The sequence below is a fragment of the Mycotypha africana genome, assembly GCF_025528875.1.
Source record: "Mycotypha africana strain NRRL 2978 chromosome Unknown BDF20scaffold_12, whole genome shotgun sequence".
In the NCBI taxonomy this organism is placed as follows: Eukaryota; Fungi; Mucoromycota; class Mucoromycetes; order Mucorales; family Mycotyphaceae; genus Mycotypha; species Mycotypha africana.
In genome coordinates this window covers 380,353-402,839 of record NW_026515736.1, presented here as the reverse complement: position 1 = coordinate 402,839, position 22,487 = coordinate 380,353, and the positions used below count along the sequence as shown (strand labels likewise).

Here is a 22,487-nt window from a genome sequence, read left to right as displayed (position 1 = left end):
AACAGCTTGTCAAAGAATTTTATCAAAGATTGTACACCGCCCAGCCAGTTGCACCTGAATCTATTCGGGCGTATTTAGATAGCATCCACTTCCCAACTAAAGTAGAATCATTCGAATCTGAGAACTTAATAACGTCCATTACAATCGATGACTTACGCCAGTTGGCCAAGCGGTCTCCTACCCAGAGTAGCCCTGGAAATGACGGACTAGGATATCCCTACTTAGCATTTTTATTCAGCCTTCCTTTTCTTCAGTCAATTATCGTCAAGGTATACAATTATGCTTTAAGTGATGGGATCTTTCCTATCTCATGGAAAGATATACGGGTCCGCCTTTTGCCCAAGAAAGGTGACTTAACGTCTTTGAAGAACTGGCGTCCCATTTCTTTGATTAATTGCGACGGGAAAATCTTTACACGCCTCCTCACACAACGCTTGGCTCCCATTATGACTAGAATAATCAACCCATATCAGAAAGGTTTTCTTCAAAACCGTTTCATAGGTGAGAATGGATTGATAGTACATCTAATTTTACAACAAGCGCGACAGTTCAAATCAGAAGGAATAGGCCTCTTGTTAGATCAAGAAAAGGCCTATGATCGTGTTCACCCCAGCTACTTGGAACAAGTCATGAAGCGCTTCGGTTTCCCTGCCACATTAATTACTTGCGTTCAACAACTTTTCTTTGGCAATGCTGTTCAAATCAACACCAACGGGTTTTTCACCGATGATATTGCCCAGACCCGGGGACTAAGACAAGGGGATCCATTATCCCCTCTCCTTTTTAACCTCGTACTTGAACCACTGCTTCTATCTATCCAACAGGATCAATCATTTCAGGGTTATTACTCGTATGTTCAAGGATCACCACAGCGAATCAAATGTCTCGCTTATGCAGACGACATTTGCGCATTTGTTAAAGATGCGAATGATTTTCAACTGTTAAATCAGCACCTTCGACGCTATGCAGAAGTTTCTAACGCTCAGTTCAACCAACACAAGACGGAAGCCTTTTCTCTATCAGGGGATAAATCCATGTCTTGGACATCCTTATTACAGTCGCATAATATCTCTGTTTTCTATACTAAGTTCTCTCCTTCCCCTCTCCGGTATTTAGGCTTCTATTTACATTATACGACTCACCAACGAAATTATGTTCAAGATATATTATTAGAATCTGTTCAAAAGCAAGTGGCACTTTATTCACCGAGACAATTATCATTACGTGGTCGGGTAACGATAATGAATACACTTATATTGTCCAAAGTTTGGTACTGTCTTCGTATATTCCATCCTACCAAAACCTTTATCAAAGCCTTACAGAAACTTAGCTATCAGTTTGTATGGCGGAAAAAATTCCCACTAGTTTCCTATGCTCGACTTCTAATGCCCAGACACTTAGGAGGAGTTGGTCTGTTAAATGTTGCGATGCAACATTTAATCCTGCAAATGAAATGGTTAATAATGTTATTCTCACCACAGCCTTCCCTAGTTCAAGTACTCCTTCGCCATCATTTCCGGTTGATGGGCATCACATTTACTAGTCCCTTACTTCCTTTCTTTTGCGCTATTCATCGTTCTCCTCATCTTTGTCATCCAACCTCGGTTATACCGATTATGTTCACAGCGTTTGATCATTTGAATGTTACCCTCCCATTGGAGGATATTCCACTCAAGAGCTTGTTACTCTTCCCATTACATTCGTTGTTTACACGCTTACCAGAGTCGCACTGGCTAGAACGCCATCCCAAGATGCTTGCCAACGCCTTTTTCCGCTACGACCAGTCCACTAACCGCCTCATAATGAAGCGACCAGGTGAATATAATGTGAAACCGCGGTTGCTTTCACATCTCTTGGGCCAATTGCTCACCGATGCTACAGTTCAACTTCACCCGTATATTCACAGGGTGCCGGCAGGCTCTTCTATCACTACCGACGACCCAGATAAGTCATTGGAAATTACACTACTACGACGATTGGCCAACAGTAACCTTTGGCGTCATTATTCGGCTTCAACGTTTAGACTTCATCATCACATCCAAATGCAACAAGCATCAGGTATAGGGGTGATCCCCAAACGGATGTTCACCCTGTTCTGGTCCCTTCCTTTGTTTCTTCCGGCTCGTGACCTAGGCTATCGCACCATTTTGAAAAAATTACCATGCTTATCAGTCTTACAAGCCGCAGGGGTAGTTTCATCTGCTACCTGCAGACTCTGTAATCATGATATTGATACGTTCGAACATTTTACAACCAGTTGTCCACCACGCTGGCAGATATGGCAAGAAGGACTCGCGATATATTTCCCATCCTTCGACTTTGATCCTCAAAGCATCTCCGCCGCCCTAAGATTACAATCGCCACCATCACTACCTTCGTCCGAGCAATCTCGACTTTTCACCGTCTGCTTCAGTATCCATTGGGCTATCTGGACGTCATTTTTTCAAATGATATTCCATGATATTCCTTTTCATCCCCCATCCGTCTCTAGTAAAGCATACAACATAATTTCTTTGAGCCTGTCTTCCTCGCAGCTCATGCGAGAAGCGGCTGCTTTCGACTAAATTTACTTGTCATAGAAATCTTCCTTTCCTCTCCATGTCCCACCCCTCAGCGATGTGTGACTAATTTATTATTTTAAATAAAATAATCTACAAAAAAAAAAAAAAAAAAAAAGAGATATTTTGAGTAGATTTCTTTTGCTTTAAAATAAACACATCCCTGCAACATGGATTACATAAATTATAATCCTGCAAGTGAGCCTATGCTTTCCGAAAATACTTTTGCTATGGACTTGGATGAAATTGCTGTTACTTTCGGGCAAATTGAGAAGATCGTCGACTATGATGAGATGCAGCGCGCGGCGCCCTGTAGTCGATGATGCGAAAATGGAAGAAACTGTTGAAGAATTAACAACAGAATTCAGCACTGTCGCATTAACGGATAAGTCCAAGAAGCGCAAGCAATATAGTGAGCACAGCATTAGACGGTTGATTCACTTAATCCAAGAGGCTGGGCTTACAGTTCCCAAAGCTGCGGTTGAGTGTGACATTCCGAGGTTCACCGCTTATAAGTTTTCAGATCAGTGGAATGTTAGTGATGGTACAGTCCTTCCTGGTAGCAAGCCAAGAACCGGCATCTCTCGACCAAAGAAGCTTTTTGCAGAACATACTGAGTTTCTTATAGCATTATTTGATGCGAGACCTTTGACAACAATTGAAGCTGCAAGACAGGAGCTCTGTGCCAAATTTGAAGGTTTGAGTAGACGTCTCAAAAATCTGGTTTGTACTCTCCATTCATATGGCAGCTTTGTTAAATCCAACGCTAAATTACTGTATCGGATCAAATTTTTTAATATCTGCGTATTTTTAAATGTGACATTAAACGCGTAAATCATACTGTTATTATAAATGTTGTTAAACGAAATGTTATGTTGCCAAAATTTAGTGATCATTCTTATCTTTCACCTTTTTCAATTATTTTCTTATCTTCTTTTTTTCTTTCACTTCATTACCTTCAAACCAACGTTATTTTCTACACACATGTACAAGACAATCATCATAGATAAAATCAATTCAGTGAAAGAAAATCATACCAAGAAGGAAAATCCGCCCGGTAATGGCATATCACTATACAGTGTGTAGTTTGAGACATTAGTAACCTTATTGTACACTTTTCAGAGCATACCAAATGTAAGGACTGTAATGATTTGGGTCACTTTAATAAAAATTACCCGGGATGCAAGTACCATAAAGCTATATCCGCCGATGATGGTAAGTTGAGCCTCGACCTGCCTTTAGCCACACAAGCCAAGTAATAGACCATCTCTTCCACATATAGTTGGGACTCGCAATAAGAAGAGAAAACAGAGCGCCAGTGTTAAAGCAGAGAAGAAAGCAGTGAAAAAGAAGAGAACAGCATCACAGGCTGTAGAGTGTTCCAGTTGTGGGAATGATGACCATGCTTCTCCTCGTTCGCCTCTTTGTCCTAATCACATACAATCAAAGGACGAGGCCATTTCATCTGTCCTTGGCCATGATTCTACTGTTTTTGCGAGGAAGCTTCCTATCGACAGTGCCGTTTTACCACAGTTTCGTGAAAAGTTCAAGGAAAAGGTCATCTCCTGCTGCAAGGACATCAGAGCTATAGTGTTTCGCTGCCAGCTATTTGTTAATGCCTACCTCGTGCATAATAAGAATGCCATTCCTTCAGAAGTCTTCACACAGCAATTTTGGTATTCTGTTGGACAACTCGTTACGGGCAAAAAGGTTACTCACAAGAAGGCGCTGAACGACGACATCAAAAATTATTTTGATGACTTTAAGGAAAAGCATCCGACAATAGTAATCAGTCAGAGTTTCACTAAAGATTACAGCCACTGTCTCACAGAAGCCGCCAAGGAGATAAGCGTTTCGTATACTACCTCTATTGTTGAGCTTTTTGAACAACGAGTGCTTAAATATCTAACCTATAAGCTGCAAAACATGTTTGTTGTGCGTATTGTTATCACTACTATAATTTCGATTTCTTAGTTTCTAACCATTTGTATTTGCTTTATAATAATCAGAGCATGAAGAAGACCGACGCAGTGGAAATATCAAAAGAATACTGCTACCAAGTAATTTGCAAAGGCGAACCCAACTGGCCTGATAGAATCATGCTTAGTAAAGAAGACAAAAGCAAGATAGAGATGCTATGCAAAAGCTTTGAGAAACTTATAACGGAAAAGGTTACGCTGCTTTCCTTATCATCCGATCCCGCCAAGTTTACCAAAGCATTATGGCACATCCTATCCTCGTATGAAAAGGAACATGACGAACATGCAGCTTACGATGTCCGTAGATTACCGTTACCGAAGCGCTTCTTCCCTTTCCCTCTGCCTTCGCTCCATTGGCGTTTCATCTCCATAAGCGTCAACTCGCTCCTCCCATTCATGTTTCCCGGTACAGCTCCAAAAGGCTATACAAATCAACTCGAAAAGTTTTATCAAGTGTTCAGCTTCAAAAAGATGGGATTTGATAGGTAAAAAAAAAAAAAAAAAAAAAAAAAAAAAAAAAAAAAAAGGTTTGGCAGAAATGTTGTCATTGGTATTTACTGAAATTCATTTTTTGTGACAACAGTTTGAATGACCTCAAGACAAGCCAAGAGACCCTATTCCGTAATATCGTCCGCTCGGATGGCTTCACTGTCGACTTTATTTTTAGTAAGAAGAGGAAATCAAAAGAAGAGAAAACCATCGAAGACCATCGGTTGACTTTGGAAGATTTTGATTACGCCGAAGTCGAATCTGGTTATAGACCCTGCTTCATTGATCCTGGTAGAAGAGACGTTTTCACAGCAGCAATTGGGATAGACGTAACGAAGCACCAGGTGCGAAGCTGTTCTACCAAAGAATACTACCATATGACTGGTAGCACCAGGTACTCTGCAAGGCTAGAGAAGAAGAAAGCTGGTACCATAAAGAACATCGAAAGTGATATACCAACTGCCAAGACAGGCTCCAAAGCCCAATATCACTGTTATGCAGCATACATCCTACAGCACTTGGAAGTCTTGTTTTCTTTCTACGGTGATGACACTGCCAAAGATCGATTTCATTTATACTAAGGACGGAAACGTGCAGCAGACAAAATGGTAAATATGCTAGTTAATGGCAGTACAAAGTATAACGAGGATCTCAGATTGAAGAAGAGAGAAGAAAAAGAAAAGAAGGGCTCAAAGAAGAAGAACAATGGCAAGGCGGCTTCTCAGAAAAGACGAAAAAAGAAGAAGAAGGGAGCACCAGAGAAAAAGAGTATAAAAGAAGGGACGCCAGAAGTTAAAATGGAATTAGATAAGAAAGATAGGTAAAGTTCATAAGCAATCATCATCAACAACTTATAGAAAGTAACATGTTTTTTGTAATAGTAGTTCAAATGCCAAATGGAGGCCCCAACCTTTCAGTGTCGGTGATGTCAAAAAAGTGCCTCTCATTGTATTTGGTAATGGTATGTTCGCTAAAGACAATGTCGCATTGAAGGGTCACCGATGTGGAACGGTGGGTGTTTTGTGGCGTGCACTAAAGCGACGTGAAGCAAGCGGAGACTTGGTAGTACTTGAAATTGATGAATACAAGACATCCAGAATATGCTCCTGCTGTTCGAACGATACTTTGGAGAGGTTGAAAGGCGTTGAGACCTGCAGTATACTTGTTTGTAAGACATGCCATATACTGTGGAATCGAGACGTCAATGCTGCCAAGAATATGATGAAAATTAGTTGTGCTATTTGGAAGGCTTTAGGAAGGCCAAAAGAATTCACGCGGACAAAAATATAAAATCTTCCTCTCCCTCAACATCGCTGGAACGAACCCAGTTTGATAATTACAGGTAAAAAGAATGAAAACCTTATACTTTCTAGTGTTGTGCAAACTGTCTAACATTTTATTCTTAATGGTCTACTATTATCTTACATCCGCTTAAACTTAATTTCCTTATCGTCTAAAAATTTTGTGTGTGTTGTCCGAATCTAAAGTTAATAAACTGTAGAAGAACTTGCCCAAGAAAAGCCATACCAGCAGTTCTAAAATTAACCATACTTAAGATGTGGTGAAATAATCTGTCAGGAACAATGTTAGCTTGAGAATTTAGAAATTGCAATTGACTAGGAGGGGAGACTTGGTTTTCAGGATATTCTTGATGTCATTTATTTGGCCTTTCACCACAATTATATCTAGATTAAAGCACTTAATAAAGTAAATATATTTGCTGCTTTTACACACTTACGCTCGAACAATAAGCAGTAAAGATCACCTATAACAACTCTGCCATCCCACAGAGATGCCCGTGAAAAGAGCCCAAATCAATTAAAAAGGAGAGAATTGTTACGTAGTATTTTAAAGATTCCCTAAAAGCCTCCCTACAGGCTTCTCTATTTTTATGTATAGATTCCAACGCATTATACTCCTTTCAACACAAGTTTGAATCATGCCAAATTCCTGTTACTATTTATTCTCGAGTACACGTGAAATATTCTCTCCGAGATTTTACTTATTTGTACAGATGTTATATTCTGCTTGCCATTCCTTTTTCTTCGCTGAACACCCTCTTATTCTCTTGACCTTTGTCATTTTCCATATATACCCTACCATCTAATTCATTGTCACATGAGTACAGTGCGAGACACTAGCCAGGAAGCTGATTCCGCCATTCAGGGCTGGCTGAAGGACATTCCTGACAAGCAAATTCAAAGGCATTCGCTTCTGAGCGGTCAGCTTTTCGACATTCAAAACTTAGACAAAACCTCCAATTCAAGGTAAATACTTCAGCTACTACGTGTATATGCTATTCCAAAATCGTCCATTATCGTGAGACGAAAAAAAAAAGATGACATTTTATGCAGCTGAATAAAAAGTGTGGAGGGGAGGTGAATCATTTTAAATAAACGGTTTTTATGACTGAAAAATAAACAAGGGGAAGCCAGATTGGTAGTAGAACGATATCAATAGTAATGTGTTCTTTTTCACTAGTGAAGCAGGCATAAACAGCCACCGTCCTAGTTCTATACTCTCTATCAGCTCAGAAGATAGTGTCAATTTGAATGATCTTATCAATGCAAATTACGGAACGGATATGGATGAAGAGCTTGAATTACCAAATTTTGCCTTGCTGGATTTGGTTGATGACTCTAGCGAGGAATTTTGGAAGCTTGACAATGTAAGATAACATGACTAAATTTGTTTTAAATGGTGACATTGCTTAGTAAGGTACTAATATTGCGAAAATACACATAGATCCCGAATTATCTGACTTCAGTTCCAAGGAATCAGGGCAGTAACGTATCAACATATGAAAACCGTAATGAATTTGTAATACCGCCCGTAGCAGAAAACGCTACTATCTACAAGACTACCGAAAGCGTAACGTTAATGAGTAAAGTGATTCGCTTGGCGTTTTAAAGCTAATAGGCATCTTTACATAGCAGAAAAGAGAACATGACTTCACAAAAGCGATTAATTACAGTATTGCAGACACATACGAGACTAAACTCAATGAGTTGTATTATTCGGTGCCGTATGGTTCACCTTTGGCAGTAGCCGATAGTGCTCAACACAGAAATGATCGTTCTGGAAGTTTCAGCAGCGAAAATAGTCTGACTTCCCAATCAACGTCTACGACCACGGTTCGAAGTAACAATTCTTGGCAGCCCACAGCTTCCACTTCCACTTCTACAATAAAGGCATCCTCTCCTAGATTTAGAGGAAGTGTACTAACAACTCGACCGTCAACTTCTACAACAACAGGGCATACACAGAAAGGAAGACCACAAAGAAAATTCTCCAAAATACCTAGTATATCCGAACATTCAACCGTTAAGAGCAATACCACTACAACCTCTGGTCCTACTATGCCACGTTTCCTGTATCCTTCACAATCTACATTACCCAAACGCGCAACTCATATACCTTCATCCTCCTCTTCTGTTACAACAAGAGTTGTCGATAATAAATCCTCATCAGCATTGATATCACTGTCCTCCAAATCGTCGAGTCTACAGTTAGCGACAAAAAAACCCAATAATAGCAATAATACACTGCTGACTCGGTTTGCTAATATTAATCAAAAAGATAATACTACTATTCTTACACCAGCAGGGCCTTCAAAGAAAAGAGAAAGTCATATACCTACTCTCCCTACTAGAAGCACTACTTCCCTTGACATGTCTCCATCTTCTTCAATCTTTTCCTTGAATTCCTCACCCTACCGACAACATCAGACTCTTACAGCACATTACTCATCAAATACTAGGCCTCAAACTGCTTTAGATTCTAGACATCCAGTAGCTGCAACAAACAAGTTTAAAATACGATCAACTTCTATGTTAAAGATGCCGAGTGCTTCCAAATCAACAGGCCTGGGTCTGAAAAAGCCAGCAAGTTCTCGGAACTATTACAGTTAACATACACAAATACGAAACCCTATTTTTGAATAGTAAAGTATGATAACCATGATATTAATAAGTATATACAGATATATATACTGCAGTTAATATTTTATCTTTATTCTAGTCCATTTTATTCTTTCGAATAGGTAATTAATGATTATAGTTAATTTTGTGAGTATCATGTGAATAAACGGTTATAGCACTCAGTGATAATAGCTCTAGCGCCATTATCGAATTGAACTATTATTACTACTATTACTACCATTATTCTCGATTGTGGTCATTGACGCAATTGATGAAAAGTGTTTTCTTTCATGATATTTCTTAAGGGCATCCGAATGTCCCAAATGCGCCGCTCTCTTGAAATATCTGGTTGCTGTTTCTGTAGATTTAACAACGCCAATACCATTTTCATAATACATACCAAGGGTATAATATGCTTTAGCTAGCACAATCCTGGGCTCCAGATCAATGGCCAACGAGGCGGCTCGAGCAGCCCACAGATAAGCTTCTTTATCCGACTGTGCTAAGATGTTGCTTTTGAGTGAACCAGTTAAATACCATCCAGAAAGGCCTAAACAGGCTTCAGGAAAATCTTGTCGAGCAGCTAAGGTATACCAATAAATGGACATTGTTTCATCTTCTGGACAATGATAACCAACTTCGTAGTATTCCCCTAATTTATTTTGACTAGGAGCGTGACCAAGTTGAGCTGCCTCTTTCAGAAGTACATTGACGGCATATTTAGGGTCGGGTATGAGACTGGTATCACCACAATCTCTAGATAAGTGAACCATGGCAAGAGCATGCATGGCATGGGGTAAAACATCGTGATGATTGGTGGTAGCTGCAGTACCAGGTAGGTGAGAGTTGTGGCTGTTGTTCGAGTGAAAGATGTTCATGTTGGGTCTATTGCTACCGTTTGTAGTTGTAATAATTGACCTCGAGGCTACGCTAGGAGCAGCTGTTTCGAACTCTTGGACAGACGAGTTTGCTGTGTATGACAAAGGCTGTAAATTTGGTGGCGAATTCATTGGTGTTGCTGTTGTAGATGATGACTGTTGTGCAGAAGCTTCAGAAACTGCTCGCTGCAACCAAATCACAGCCTCCTTCTTTGCAATAGGTTGATCACAATAGCCTTGCAACAGAATAATACCCAATTTGTACATACTGGGGATATGGCCCATATGTGCACCTTTACGGTAGAATATACCAGCACAATCACCGTTTTTTTCAGTACCAATGCCTAATTCATAGCAAACAGCGGTTCGATAAGTTGCTTCGGCGTGACCATATTTGGAAGCCTGAAAATACCATTGAAATGCTCGTCGATGATCTATAGGCGCTTCCAGTGCTCCCATTCCGTAACAGCTTCCTAACAAAAATTGAGCTTCTGGATCACCCACTTTGCCAGCGCTGCGGCCGGACACCCCTAGTTGTTTTAGTTGCTTTAGCGAAGCCATATATTTGTGATAAAATTTCAATGATAGAGTTTCAACGTTGAGTGCTCCTGTTTCTATCGTTTTTATATAGAAGTTATAAGGGGAAGAGAAAGATACTGTGAATAAAAAATTACAATAAAACAGAATTCTTCAATATGAAAGAATTAAGCTAGGTGATTTTCAAATATGCTGATGATTTTACGTAATCATTCTTTTAAAGTTCGAAAAACAAACAGTTCAAATGTGTATGTTTCTTTTTTATTAATGTTATGGTAGATCAGTGGCAATCAGTGCCAAGTAGCAAATAAGTGATTATCTTCAATTAATAATCTTCTTCATCAGGTACCCATGCCTCAGAAACAATTTTTTTAGCCTTCGAAATATTCGCATCATATTCTTCTATACTTTTCTCCATAGCTTGGAGCTTTGACAGCAAATAACGGATACGCTCATCAATCTCTTTGGGTGGTTTAGGGCTAATACTAGCCAGCTTTTGAATTGTGTCTTCTAGCTTCGTCATCTCTTGTTCTGCTTTCTTCTTCAAAACCATATTATTGTCGATTTCCATAGAGGCTGCAAATACTGTATCGGATACCAAGCGATTGAAAACAGTGTAATAAATAGGTTTGCCAGGCTTAATAGCATGAGGACGACCTTCCTTCTGTGTTATTAAAATGAGCTCAGCTCGTTCCATTGATTTCAGAGCATTATCATCACCACTAAATTCAGGTCCCCATTTCAATTCATCGTAATTAATACTTGCACTTTGAGTTAGTCGTTTTACAATAGCCCAAAATTGTGTTGGTGTCCACTCTATCTTATGATAATCATCAACGGCATCACCAAAACCATATTTACGGATCTCTATCATGTTACGGCTGACAATATCTTCAAAGGCGGTTTGTGCATCCATCTGCATTCTCATTTTTTGAACCAAGAGTTCAAGTTCAGTCAAGCGTCCACCAAGAGCTCCTACGATGTCTCGTAAATAAGGATCTTCCATCTCTGAGCCTAATTGCTTCTGTATAAAAGATAGCGCTATTTCAGGTGGAGCATCTGATAAAGATACGGTAGAAAAGCTCTTTCCAGGAAGTGCTACAAACAATCAAAAATTTATCAGCTTAAAGGCATTAATCATTTGGACTTTTCCGTATATACCTTTTCCCAATAGCTTCATAACACCAGCATTTGAGCTCACAAAAATGACATGGGCAATCTCGTTTTCAATCAACAAAGCGGCCCATTCAGCTAACTCTTCCCATAGTTTTGCATTTTTGTTCGTTTCTCTATACATATAGTTGTCGATAACTACAATGGGTATGCTCTTCACGTCTTGCTCCTCGCTATCACCATTTGGTACGCCTTCTTTACCGTGCTCTTTCTTCCTTGCCTTTTTCTCATTCTCAAGATCCTTTCTGATGAGCGGCTGGTGATAGTCCCGTCCTGTTATTAGCTTCTTAAGTTTAGAAATCAAGCTCTGCTGATTGGCATGCTCACGCTCTCTCAATCGCGCTTCTTTTTCGTCTGTTACGATGTCTCGTAACGAGATGGCAACTGTTTCTAAAATACTTTTGATTTGGGAGTCAGGGGAAGTAGAAAGGCCGGCTTTCTGACCAGTAGTGGCAGCGACAGCAGTATCGACTAGCCGGCTGATCGACGACATCCATGTAAACACAGGAAAGTAACCAACTTCTTTAGCCAGATTCTTGGTTAATTCAGACTGATTTCGTGCATTTCCAATAGCTTCACAGTCGATGAATAACTTATTTCTATAGGTAAACAATTATCATCAGTTAATAAATCAAAGGGTTAGATAGATTCCTTTCTTCCTCTCTCCACCTACTTTCTATCTTTCAGCGCTGATTTTACTAAAGCAGATTTGCCACTACCTTTGTGACCCGTGACCACAAGGAAGGTTTCTAAGAAATAAACAAAATATTACCGGTTAATTAATGAGGTCCTAAGTTTCACGAAGATTACTGATACCGTTCGTTACCCGGAGTTTCAGCAAGCCATGATTTCAATCGACCTATTTGTTCTGTATCATCAGCCCATAATGAATGGTGCTGAGTTGTCAAATCTCTTGCTGATCCTGGCATCAAGCGGTTCCAAGTTTCATTACGCAACCAGCGATAAATCGCATATTCTTCGGGATTAAATCTTTGGGTAATGTCTGATGTAATGAAGAAAACGCGGATAGGATCAAAAATAGCATAGGTAACACCAGCAAAGATAGCAGCGAATAAAGGAACAGTAATACGAGGATGATTGACCAACCAGTCTTTAACGACATTAGGTCTCTACCATAAATTAAGAATTGATAGGAGCAATATTAGAATAAACTACCTTAGGCTTGGCTTTTAAGTACAAACAGTTAGTTAGTAAGCCCTTTACCAATTGTCTTTCATAAAGAATATTCAGTCGTGTCCCGTCTATCACTTGTCCATGTAAACAATTCCTTGCGCTAGTTGCTGATCTCACTCTTGTGAACTGTACAATTGCGTAACGAGCGGGATCCTTTGCAATAAAAGGATTCGGATACAATGCTATATCAAACATTCTTCCGAAGGGCCTCAAGTGTGTATAGAGTTTTTCTACGTTTACTGGCTCCCCCTGAAATTCAATTCGAATACGTTGTGTAGGGTATCTGGCTAGGATGTCTTCCATGAATGGGGAACCTTTAACGATAAAGGCTCTTACTTGTTGAAAATTGAAAGGTGCAACGATCTTGTTCTTTTGTATATATTCGTTGATGCGATCCACAATATCTTTAGCTACTTTATATTTGTTGCTTTCGGTACTTCTGAACGCGAAGGTAACAATTGCGCCGCCATCCTTTGTTCTAGTATGTCGTTAGTCCGTAGGAAGCATTATTAATGTGTGTGTGCGTGTGTGATTTGTTATATCCTCTATTTACCGGGCCATGATTTCCTGAATACTAAAGTTGTTTGGCAGTTCATTAGATGGTATCGCTTGATGGACTCTATTCTCTAAGAAGTGTTTTGACCGTCTGAAAAACCATTGACGAAAATCTATGGAGCTGATCTTTAATGGAAAGACGTTGTCCAGATATAACTGTGTTGTCTGGTCTTGCATGGCCTCACCATTCGTTTTTCGAATGGTACTGTCCATAGACGTCGGTAACGGCTATGTGAAGATATCATCAACGTCAATGACAAGATTTTAGTTTACTAGAGTAGTCTTATTATTCACCTTAGAGACACTAGTTTCCGCACGCATCGTTTTATATACGTGTGGGGATCTACCAGTGGCTATGATTTTATTTTTGACATGAGGAGTATTTTGTACAATTGTATAATGTCGCGGACGGAGCATCAGACAAGTGAATCTTTTCATAGTGTCAAGCCTTGCATACTTAATGTTTTGAGAATTTGACAGCATTTAGAAGTATTGACATGTGCGAATAAGAAAGTAATCCTTCTGACACAAAATGCCTGATATGTTGTAATAAATTCCTCATAATGCGGGGTTGCATTTTCGTATTCCCTCCTCCACAATCGGTAAGCGTAGTGAAAACACAATTTTTATATGACATTGTTTAACTTGTGTATTAAGTTATGCTTGTTGAGTCCTAGAAAAAAAAAAAAAAAAAAAAAAAAAAAAAGAGCTTTTGCTGGACAAATTATCATTTCGTGAATAGTTCAAGCACTGGAAGCGTAAACTCGCATAACATGTTCGCAGCTACTGCTGCATAAATTTTTGAAGCGGCAAGAAAAGTGTGGTTCGCTACTACAGCCTCTTCTTGATTTTTTATATAAAAATGCATATGCTATAGTCAAATTGTTTCGAAGTGCATCAATGCTTCTGCTCCTTTTCTTATAAGCAAAAGGAATCAATTCAAAAATGTTTTTTAAGGAGTTGAAAGAGGACGACTTGTTCCCATGTACCCCTCAGCCAAGTTTACTGTTCTTAGTCCATAACATACCTTATATCTGCATCAAAATAACACTTGTCTTGCATACATCTTTTCTCCTCTGCTTTTCTATCTCTGTTTCTTCTGTATAACTATTTTATTTGACCATCTATGACGATTGCAGAGTTTACTGATCGGTCGGTGAATGATCATGGCAGAACTAATACCAATGAAGTCCCAGAGGACCTAATTTACTCTGCAGCTTTACCACAAGAATACCATCCTCATCATCGCAGCCATGACAGAAATATAGAGGAAGATGAGGAAGACGAAGAGGGAGAGCAAGACGTAGATTATGACAATTCTGGTGACGATTGCGGTAACATACCGGACTTTGTTCAGCTAGACTTACGAGGAGAACAAACAATCGTTGATAGAGAAACACTTGTGAATCTACCGGAAAGTTTACTGATTGCCATGTTTCCAAACGGGCTGATACTTGTTAAAAAAGAAGCTACAGCCAGTTTAATGAGAGTAGAAGAGAATCATACTCTGATAAATGAGGAGGAAGAATTGATGTTGGCTTATGTTGATTTTAATAGTTCTTGCTTAAAATATGTTTTAGATGTTTTTCAGCAAGCGCAACAAAAGGTGCCTGAGTACAGAAGTAGCCCTTTATTTATGAACAAACAAGCCATTATTGTGTTAAGGGAGGAACTAGAGTATTATTGTATTACACAGCAACAACAGCATTCACAAAAGCAATTGAAAATAGCAGCAGGAGAGTATTTAACGAACAATAATCAAGTATTTTCAGCCTTGTTGAAGAATATTGAAAGAGAACAAAATGTGTCAGAACAACATCTCATAGATATGTTATGCAATGCTGGATTCACGAAAGAAGATAAATGGGCTTTCAGAGAGCTGGAGCCTAATAGAACATGTGTCATGAGTATCAGTTTAGTACCGTTGAAGTATTCAAACGATAAAGATACAGCGAATAAATTACTATTATTTTGGAGAAAACCTGCTGTAAGAATTTATTTAATTAGAGAGAGGGGAAGCGAGAGAGAGAGAAAGTAGAGGCAAAAAGATGAAATCGTGTATTAATTGAATTTACTCTTACTTGTGAACGGAATAGAGGAAATGTTGGTGGGAGGGTACTACAATAGAATTACAAAAGATTGAAAAGCCAATTCGTTTATGGTCACGACGAACGTGGACATTAGAATTGGCCCTGATATGAAGTGCTTTTACTCTTCAACTATAATATCCAAATTTTTTTAATTCATTACAGCTGGGCAACTCCATATTCACCGCTTGTTGATATAGTTCTCCATTACGTTTAAGAAATCCGAGGAGTGATCCACTCGCTTTGTTTAACATTTCTCTTTGCTTATTACGTTCATATAAACACGACTGTTGTAATGATTTTACCCAATCCACTTCTATTTGCTGTTCAATTTTGGATAATCTATAATTGTTTTTCAGATAAGGTTGAAATGTTTCTGGTTCAACAAAGTAGTGTACATTATGCATTTTGGTTATTCTTGGCTGCGTATGAACAGAAGTCGACTGGAAAGAGAAAAGCGGTGTATCATCCATTAATATACTTGAAAGTAATGTATATCCGAATAAAAGTAGAAGTGGTAATATCTGCAACAAAATGGATGACCAACTACCGGTTCGTCGCTGATTTGCTGCTCTTTCTCGTTGCTGCTGTTGGTTAAACATGTTATTCGTGGTGAAAGTACGCGTTCTAAATCCTGGCCCCATGAAGGTTGCGCTACTGAATGGTGAACTACCTGCTGTTGCAAATTGGAAACCTCCTCCTCCAAAACCACCATTGAAAAACATGTTGAATAGATCTTCCGGTGATATTTCTTCTCCAAATGGTGATGCATTTTGTGTATTGAAACGGAATCGAGTTGCACCTCCCGGATTAAAGCCGCTAGCCGAAGAACGTTGCTCGGGATCTCCAACTCCAGAATCAAAGATTGCTCTCTTTTGCGGATCAGACAATACTGTAAATGCCTTTGATATAACTATCAATATATTACAGTGTTGCTTAAATGAGTTGGCCAATAAAAACTATCATATTCTACGTTAAGTTTAGTAACCTTACGTTTGAATGCTTCATCAGCTCCTGGTGTTTTATTCTTATCTGGATGGAACTTCAATGCTAGCTATATCATACAGTAAATGAGTAACGAAGTCAATAGAATGTAGAACATAGATCAGCGGGTGAAACACATTTCTACCTTTCTATATGATTTCTTAATCTCTACATCTGTACATTTCTTATGTAGTTTCAGTACTCGATAATAATCCGTTCCACATGCTAAAATCTCTTTGACTTCGCGGATCTCATCAGATGTGCCTGCTGAAGCAGATGATGTTGTTGAGGACGATGCTGACTGAGCTTTCTCCTCTTTTACAAATGTTCTACTTGTATTTGTCGCTGTGCTTTCACCTGTAGACGAATCTGAAGACGATGATGGTCCATTCTCTTGCAAAGCCTTTTCTGCTTTCAATAAAAACTGCTTTGCTTCATCGGTTTCATATAAACTGAGTGACTTCTTGGTTAAGCGAACTGCTCCTTCGAAGTTTTTGAGACCATAGTGATTCTTTGCAATTCTTAAACAGCGCAGTGCTTCTTCTTTATTAACTTCCATTAGCTTTTATATGATTGTATCTGTATGTGGAGCTGGTATAAAATAGTTTAATTTTGAAATAAAACATCATACAATTTTTGATGAGTTCCAAATTTTGATGGCAGCAGCAGCAGCATCAAGAACATGCTTCGTCTTTGACCACTGAGAAATTTCTTTCTTCTTCGAAATTTATCATGTCAGAGAACAGGCGTATTATCCTTTAAAAGTGGGATTGCTATAGAATTTCATCCTGGATATTATCCTACTAAACAGACCTAACTGAAAGTCTACGTATTGCATTGAAATATCCCTCATGAGTAAACCAAGTGAAATGGAGATATTAGAGGAGGTTGATTGGTTTCTTTTATAGTATGGTATAATACTACTGTTTCGTGCAAAGGTTTAAGCTAACACTATGTACACTGCAATTAAAGAATGCCTAATAATCATTGATGTTGTAACGATCAATACAATTAATTGATATTGTCCTTACGACTACAAGCGTGTTAAAAGCATTGTTGACGTATTAGTCATACGTTCAAGGAGAAACATAAACAACAATTTAAAAGCCGAGCATTGCAAGCACAGTAGTTTCCAGGAAGATGTCAGGAAGAAACAGAAGGCTAATCTCAGTATGACCAATAGCAAGGATGGTATGTTTGAGCATTGCAGGACAAAATGTACCATCATCATCACGGTTGAAATCAACTAAACGCGTGTCGGCTAGGTTGTGTTAAGACTTTAATTGCTGACTTAATGGTTGTGATCTTAAACTGTGTTGAAAGTGTCTCAATAATAATGATAAACTCTGTACCTTTTTATCATTTCCCGAAAGTCCAACAACAGGCTTCCGTTGAGTAACCAACAGTCATATCTCTTTTCATTTGTCGCGAACTCGAGAGAGATTGATGATGCTCGAATCCGTCTACGCAGTCTATTTCAATTTACCTACACAAAATTTAGTTTCCAATTGGCAAATCCCTGTATAAATGCGTATATTCATTATCAAATTGCATGGCTTGAGGTTCAGTCTCTGATTGCAGATGTGAATGATAGGGGTCTTCGTCTGTGATTTTTGTACTGCAACAGCTCTTATTCAGCATTACACAAATTTATGAATGGGGGTATAAGTCAGCCATTCGCACAGACAACTGTTTTAAACATTAAAAACGCCGCATGTCGTCATTACTTTTATAGCGTCAAGTTTAAGTGCACTCGCAATATCATACAGCGTGTTTTCAAATTTGTTAATCGTTAAAAGAAAAAAGAACAAAGAAAAAAAAAAGAAAAAAAAAGAAAGAAAAACTGCAATTTATTACATCTGTATTACATTTTATTAGAACTTTTGCTTCCGTATAGTAGCAGTAAGGAGAGATCATTTCTTGTAGGAACATATCATACGAATATTTTATGTATACCTCCAATTGAGCTGTTGTTGGTAAGATGAAAGGAAGATGCAAGCCTTCAAGCCTGTAGATGGAAGAAGCAAAGAACGTAAAAGTTAGCTGAACTTTTGTTAATTTTCTTTAGTGTAATTTAGTTTGCACACCTGACTTTAATTTTATATTTATTTGTTGCTGGCCATTTCTTCCCAGTTCGTTGGCCTTCTTCCCATCCCCTATTACTTTTCTGCCTCTTCATCTTTGTTTCTTATTTACAGTGTCTTTTGGATCGATTTTGGTTTTTTTTTTCTTTTTTTGTCCTTTTTTTTTTTTTTTTTTTTTTTCTATTTTGTAAATAATATACCTTAACTTACTGCTTTTTTTTTAGTTCATCCTAATTCAATATTAATCATCTTGTATAATTGTTCGTTCGACATTCCCCTTTCTCTGAACTACGAATACCTAAACCTTACATAAATATATCATGTCGTCTACTATTATTGACGGTGTTGCCCATCAATTGCCTACCATTAACGGTAGTGACAGTGAATCGAGATATAGCAATCGTTACAGTAAACGCAATAGTGCTCTCAATGTAGACTTAATGATCAATACCGACCTAAAAAGCATGAATGAAGAAGGTGAAGAAGAATATACCCCTACACCAAGAGCGGCACGCAGACAGTTATCCATAAATTCACGTAGAAGATCTACTCTACTGTACCTAGAGAAATATGGATTGGATCAACCTAATTGGCATGAAAACAACAGCAGTGATTATGAACAGAGTAACGATAGTGGTGGTAATAGTAGTAATAGTCGCCATTATGATGACGGCGTAGGTCAGCCACAACAACAGCCATTGACCGTTGATAATAATACTTGCGAAAACAATGGCGTAGTATTCAGAAAAGGTGGAGAGCAGGAAGAGCAAGAAAGAAGAACAGATATCTACGGTCCAAACAAACAAAAAATTATTGCTGTGGAATTGCAACCCAAAGCTGTCAAAAATATCAAAAATCATTATTCGCAAAAACGTCCAACGCAATTCATCAAGCCAGAGAAGACTGCAGTGACAACAGTTGAAACTATTTCACAACCAAACAGTGAATTTCAAAATGTTTTTATGTTAATGGAAGAATTTACAGACAAACTGTATATGGAAGGTTATTTGTATAAAAGAGTTGATGTCACGTCGGATGGAACACTATCGAGAAGGACAAATTGGACACTTTGGTACGTAGAGTTATGCGGGTCTGTACTAACCTTATGGGATGCTTCAAATAAATCAACTACGGTGTATCCGCAATATATCAATATAACGGACGCCATCATTTGTAATGAACCGCATTTAACCAGCGAAGCAAGAACCAATATTTTTTCTCTGAATACGGCAGGAGCGAATCGTTACCTATTTCAGACGAATCATACAGCTGATTTTCATCGTTGGATATTGGCTCTTCGATTGTCATGTTTTGAAGCCGCTCGTATTCAAGAAGTTTATACCAGAGCCTTTCTGATATCCAGACCTAATAGTCGAAAGTTCTTAGCTCCTAATACACAAAAAACCATTTTATTTGAAGGATTTGTTCAAGTGAGGTTCAGTGGCCAGACGACACGGTGGAAAAGAGTATGGGCGGTTGTATCAAACCATAAAGTCGAAAAGCGGCTCATTTTCAACAAGAAACTTATACCCACACAAGGACAAATTATGTTCTACGAAAACAAGAAAGCAAAGACTCCTTTTATGACCATGGAAAATGTCATTCAAGCTTATAAAATGTATCCAGAGTCACCAAAAATGATTGACGTTGCTACTATGTTTAAGATAGAAGGCAGTATGTACAAAATCAGCAAACAAAATCGACAACCACAATTGGTCAGCTCATCTTGCTGTGCTCTTATGATGACGGCAAATATACAAGAGTTAGTAGAATGGCTCATGGCTGTTTATGACGCATTTCAGCTCTATGGTCGACCTCAGAAATTACTAGATGATCCAAATAACCCGAAAGCGCTCAACTTTGCAGATGGTATGGGCCTGTTTCTATATACAGATGAAGCTCAGCAAGCCATCGATATGGAACAGCATGCTACTATGATGACGGATCTGGCAGCTAGTAAACAGGAATTCACAAGATTGTTGACAGACAAATTGAAACATGGTAGCGTCACCCCTTTGATACCGTCATCCGCAATGCAATCTCCATCTTTATCACCTCCTCAGCGACCTTCATCGCCTGCTTCATCATTATCACCATCGTCCCCATCACCTTCCAGGCCTACATCGCCAACAATAGCAAACCGTACATCTTTTACATCGCAAAACAGACATCCTTCTGCAAAAACAAACTTTGCACAACAATTATTCATTAATGGTCCAACGCAATTGAGAAATGTTACTTATGCTAGTGATGATGAAGATGAAGAAGAGGACGATGAAAATGAGGAAGATCAAAGTGCCCCAGAAAGTGACGAAGAAGAAGATGAAGATAGATCATTATTTAAATTTGGTACAAAACCGCAACAATTAATAACAGCTACTCATAATAGTAAAAATCCCTCGAAATCGAGTTCGGAAGTGTCAGATGAATCATCACCTGCTACATTACCCGACACTTCATTGGTAGATCAACTCCCAGCCTCTCAGCAACAGCAGCGTTCACTGTATTTCCTTAACAGTCACCATCGATTGAGTCAACAGCAACAGGTATTCGGCAGCGAAAAAGAAGAGGTTCAGAAAGATGTAAATGACGATATGTCTATGCCTATAGCTGCTGCAGTAGCAGTTGATGACTTTATCACTCAAAACAGCTTATTAGATCAACATCAGCGTCAACATACCACACCGAAAAAGAAGGTGCTTCAAAATAAGGCCAGAGCCACTCGCCAGCCTTTCTTTACTATCGATCAAGGCCAACAATATCAACAACAGTCGGCGAATCCTGTAGGCTTGGTGGATTTGACACCAGACAAAGGACCTCAAACTGATAAAAGTCATAGTCGGTTGATGGGACCCAATTATTGTAGAAGAAGTATGATGACGATGCCGCCTATGCCAAATCCTATTTTGATGATGGATGATCAAAATTTGAACGGAATGAGTTTGCTAAATTACCAGCAATTCTTAATGCAGCAGCAGGTAAACTATATTATCAAACTGATATGTTAAGTATGTTTCGTCATTTTAACCATTGTATATAGTTCAATATGTATCATGTGCCATCATCGCCTCTGATGATGACAGCTCCGCCACTGCCTCACCCATATGGTTATGCAATGATGATGCCACCTGTGCCAACGCCTTCTATTTCGGCACCTATGTTCTCTTCACCAATGACGCCTCCTATGCTGTATGAACAACAACAACAACAACAACAATATAATTATCCTCCCCACCAACGAACCATGTCTTCACCTACTCCGTCACAAGGCTCACTAACAAGTCGTTTGTCTAAACTGATGGTGAATGAACAGCAACAGCAACATCACCAGCAACCTTTCTATTATAATAGTTATTACAACAATTCACCGAGTACAGCTACAGTTAGTAGTCGTCATAGTAGTGGTAGTAATAATAGCAGCAGCCCCAGCGGTAGCCTTCGTCAAAAAAAGCCTCGACATCGACCTTCTGTCACGTCGCAAACAAATACAAATCATTACGATAACTCTAATAGTTCTCATTCGTTACCCAGAAAAACAATGCATCATTAAAATTATTAATAGTGCGTAGGCGCAAAAGTTTGTATAGTGATAAAGTTTGCTTAAGTGACCTCCTACTTTCATTAGCGTTTCTGGGAACCCACATCTGCAAATCAGTCAATCAAAGTTATGTTTGTTTATCGGTTAAACATAACCTGTCTGTAAGGCGCGAGAATAGAAGTTTTCCACTGTCTTAGTAAGTCATTGACTCGCTACATCTGTGCCTCTTTGGCTTTCTCTGAGCCGTATTATGACAAATGTGAAATACGTATAATTCGATTAAACTAGCTCAACGAAGAGTAAATACAAAATCTGTTTCCTGAATGCTTAAGCTTCAGTATGCGATCTATGATGGGACCTTCTCACTGGGGTATATTATGAGTTTTGCATATCGAACAGTGAAATGAGACACTCTAAAGGGCTGTTATAGAATAAACCCCTCTTTTTTTGAAATATAAACTTTACGTCACCGAGCTCACCATTTTTTCATCGTCCTATTTCAACTTATTAT

General features: G+C 38.8%; 9 protein-coding genes across 9 annotated transcripts; 6 read left to right on the top strand and 3 right to left on the bottom strand.

Moving 5' to 3' along the window:
• Window positions 1-3,002: 3,002 nt before the first annotated feature.
• BDF20DRAFT_805627 (uncharacterized protein) lies at window positions 3,003-3,185 on the top strand (the record flags this gene model as incomplete). Its single annotated transcript, XM_053076502.1, has 1 exon — window positions 3,003-3,185. A coding segment is annotated over one exon (183 nt), but the record flags the coding sequence as incomplete, so codon positions are not given.
• Window positions 3,186-3,509: 324 nt separating this feature from the next.
• BDF20DRAFT_964293 (uncharacterized protein) lies at window positions 3,510-5,152 on the top strand (the record flags this gene model as incomplete). Its single annotated transcript, XM_053084960.1, has 5 exons — window positions 3,510-3,615; window positions 3,681-3,773; window positions 3,841-4,493; window positions 4,568-5,022; window positions 5,121-5,152. Coding segments are annotated over exons 1-5 (1,305 nt in total), but the record flags the coding sequence as incomplete, so codon positions are not given.
• Window positions 5,152-5,949, top strand: BDF20DRAFT_925454 (uncharacterized protein; the record flags this gene model as incomplete). Its single annotated transcript, XM_053084699.1, has 2 exons — window positions 5,152-5,846; window positions 5,908-5,949. A coding segment is annotated over one exon (456 nt), but the record flags the coding sequence as incomplete, so codon positions are not given.
• Window positions 5,950-7,144: 1,195 nt separating this feature from the next.
• BDF20DRAFT_839420 (uncharacterized protein) lies at window positions 7,145-8,937 on the top strand (the record flags this gene model as incomplete). The annotated part of the gene is made up of 4 exons (XM_053079277.1): window positions 7,145-7,293; window positions 7,508-7,694; window positions 7,772-7,915; window positions 7,960-8,937. 4 exons carry the CDS (start codon window positions 7,145-7,147, stop codon window positions 8,935-8,937), a joined length of 1,458 nt encoding a protein of 485 aa, XP_052931751.1.
• A 290-nt stretch (window positions 8,938-9,227) lies between these two features.
• BDF20DRAFT_793611 (uncharacterized protein) lies at window positions 9,228-10,376 on the bottom strand (the record flags this gene model as incomplete). Its single annotated transcript, XM_053076236.1, has 2 exons — window positions 9,228-9,684; window positions 9,928-10,376. Coding segments are annotated over 2 exons (906 nt in total), but the record flags the coding sequence as incomplete, so codon positions are not given.
• Window positions 10,377-10,482: 106 nt separating this feature from the next.
• On the bottom strand, window positions 10,483-13,968 carry BDF20DRAFT_895462 (RNA12 protein-domain-containing protein). The gene is made up of 7 exons (XM_053082457.1): window positions 13,578-13,968; window positions 13,282-13,511; window positions 12,759-13,206; window positions 12,361-12,664; window positions 12,208-12,283; window positions 11,523-12,133; window positions 10,483-11,459 (listed from the first exon to the last, which is right to left on the bottom strand). The coding sequence occupies exons 1-7, from the start codon at window positions 13,764-13,766 to the stop codon at window positions 10,687-10,689; spliced, it is 2,631 nt and encodes an 876-aa protein (XP_052931749.1). The 5' UTR covers window positions 13,767-13,968; the 3' UTR covers window positions 10,483-10,686.
• Window positions 13,969-14,571: 603 nt separating this feature from the next.
• On the top strand, window positions 14,572-15,484 carry BDF20DRAFT_800872 (uncharacterized protein; the record flags this gene model as incomplete). The annotated part of the gene is made up of 2 exons (XM_053076376.1): window positions 14,572-15,270; window positions 15,380-15,484. Coding segments are annotated over 2 exons (804 nt in total), but the record flags the coding sequence as incomplete, so codon positions are not given.
• On the bottom strand, window positions 15,463-16,959 carry BDF20DRAFT_172049 (uncharacterized protein). Its single transcript, XM_053074848.1, has 3 exons — window positions 16,527-16,959; window positions 16,364-16,424; window positions 15,463-16,283 (listed from the first exon to the last, which is right to left on the bottom strand). Exons 1-3 carry the CDS (start codon window positions 16,911-16,913, stop codon window positions 15,499-15,501), a joined length of 1,233 nt encoding a protein of 410 aa, XP_052931747.1. The 5' UTR covers window positions 16,914-16,959; the 3' UTR covers window positions 15,463-15,498.
• Window positions 16,960-18,758: 1,799 nt separating this feature from the next.
• On the top strand, window positions 18,759-21,988 carry BDF20DRAFT_916839 (uncharacterized protein; the record flags this gene model as incomplete). The annotated part of the gene is made up of 2 exons (XM_053084503.1): window positions 18,759-21,416; window positions 21,479-21,988. The coding sequence occupies 2 exons, from the start codon at window positions 18,759-18,761 to the stop codon at window positions 21,986-21,988; spliced, it is 3,168 nt and encodes a 1,055-aa protein (XP_052931746.1).
• Window positions 21,989-22,487: the final 499 nt, after the last annotated feature.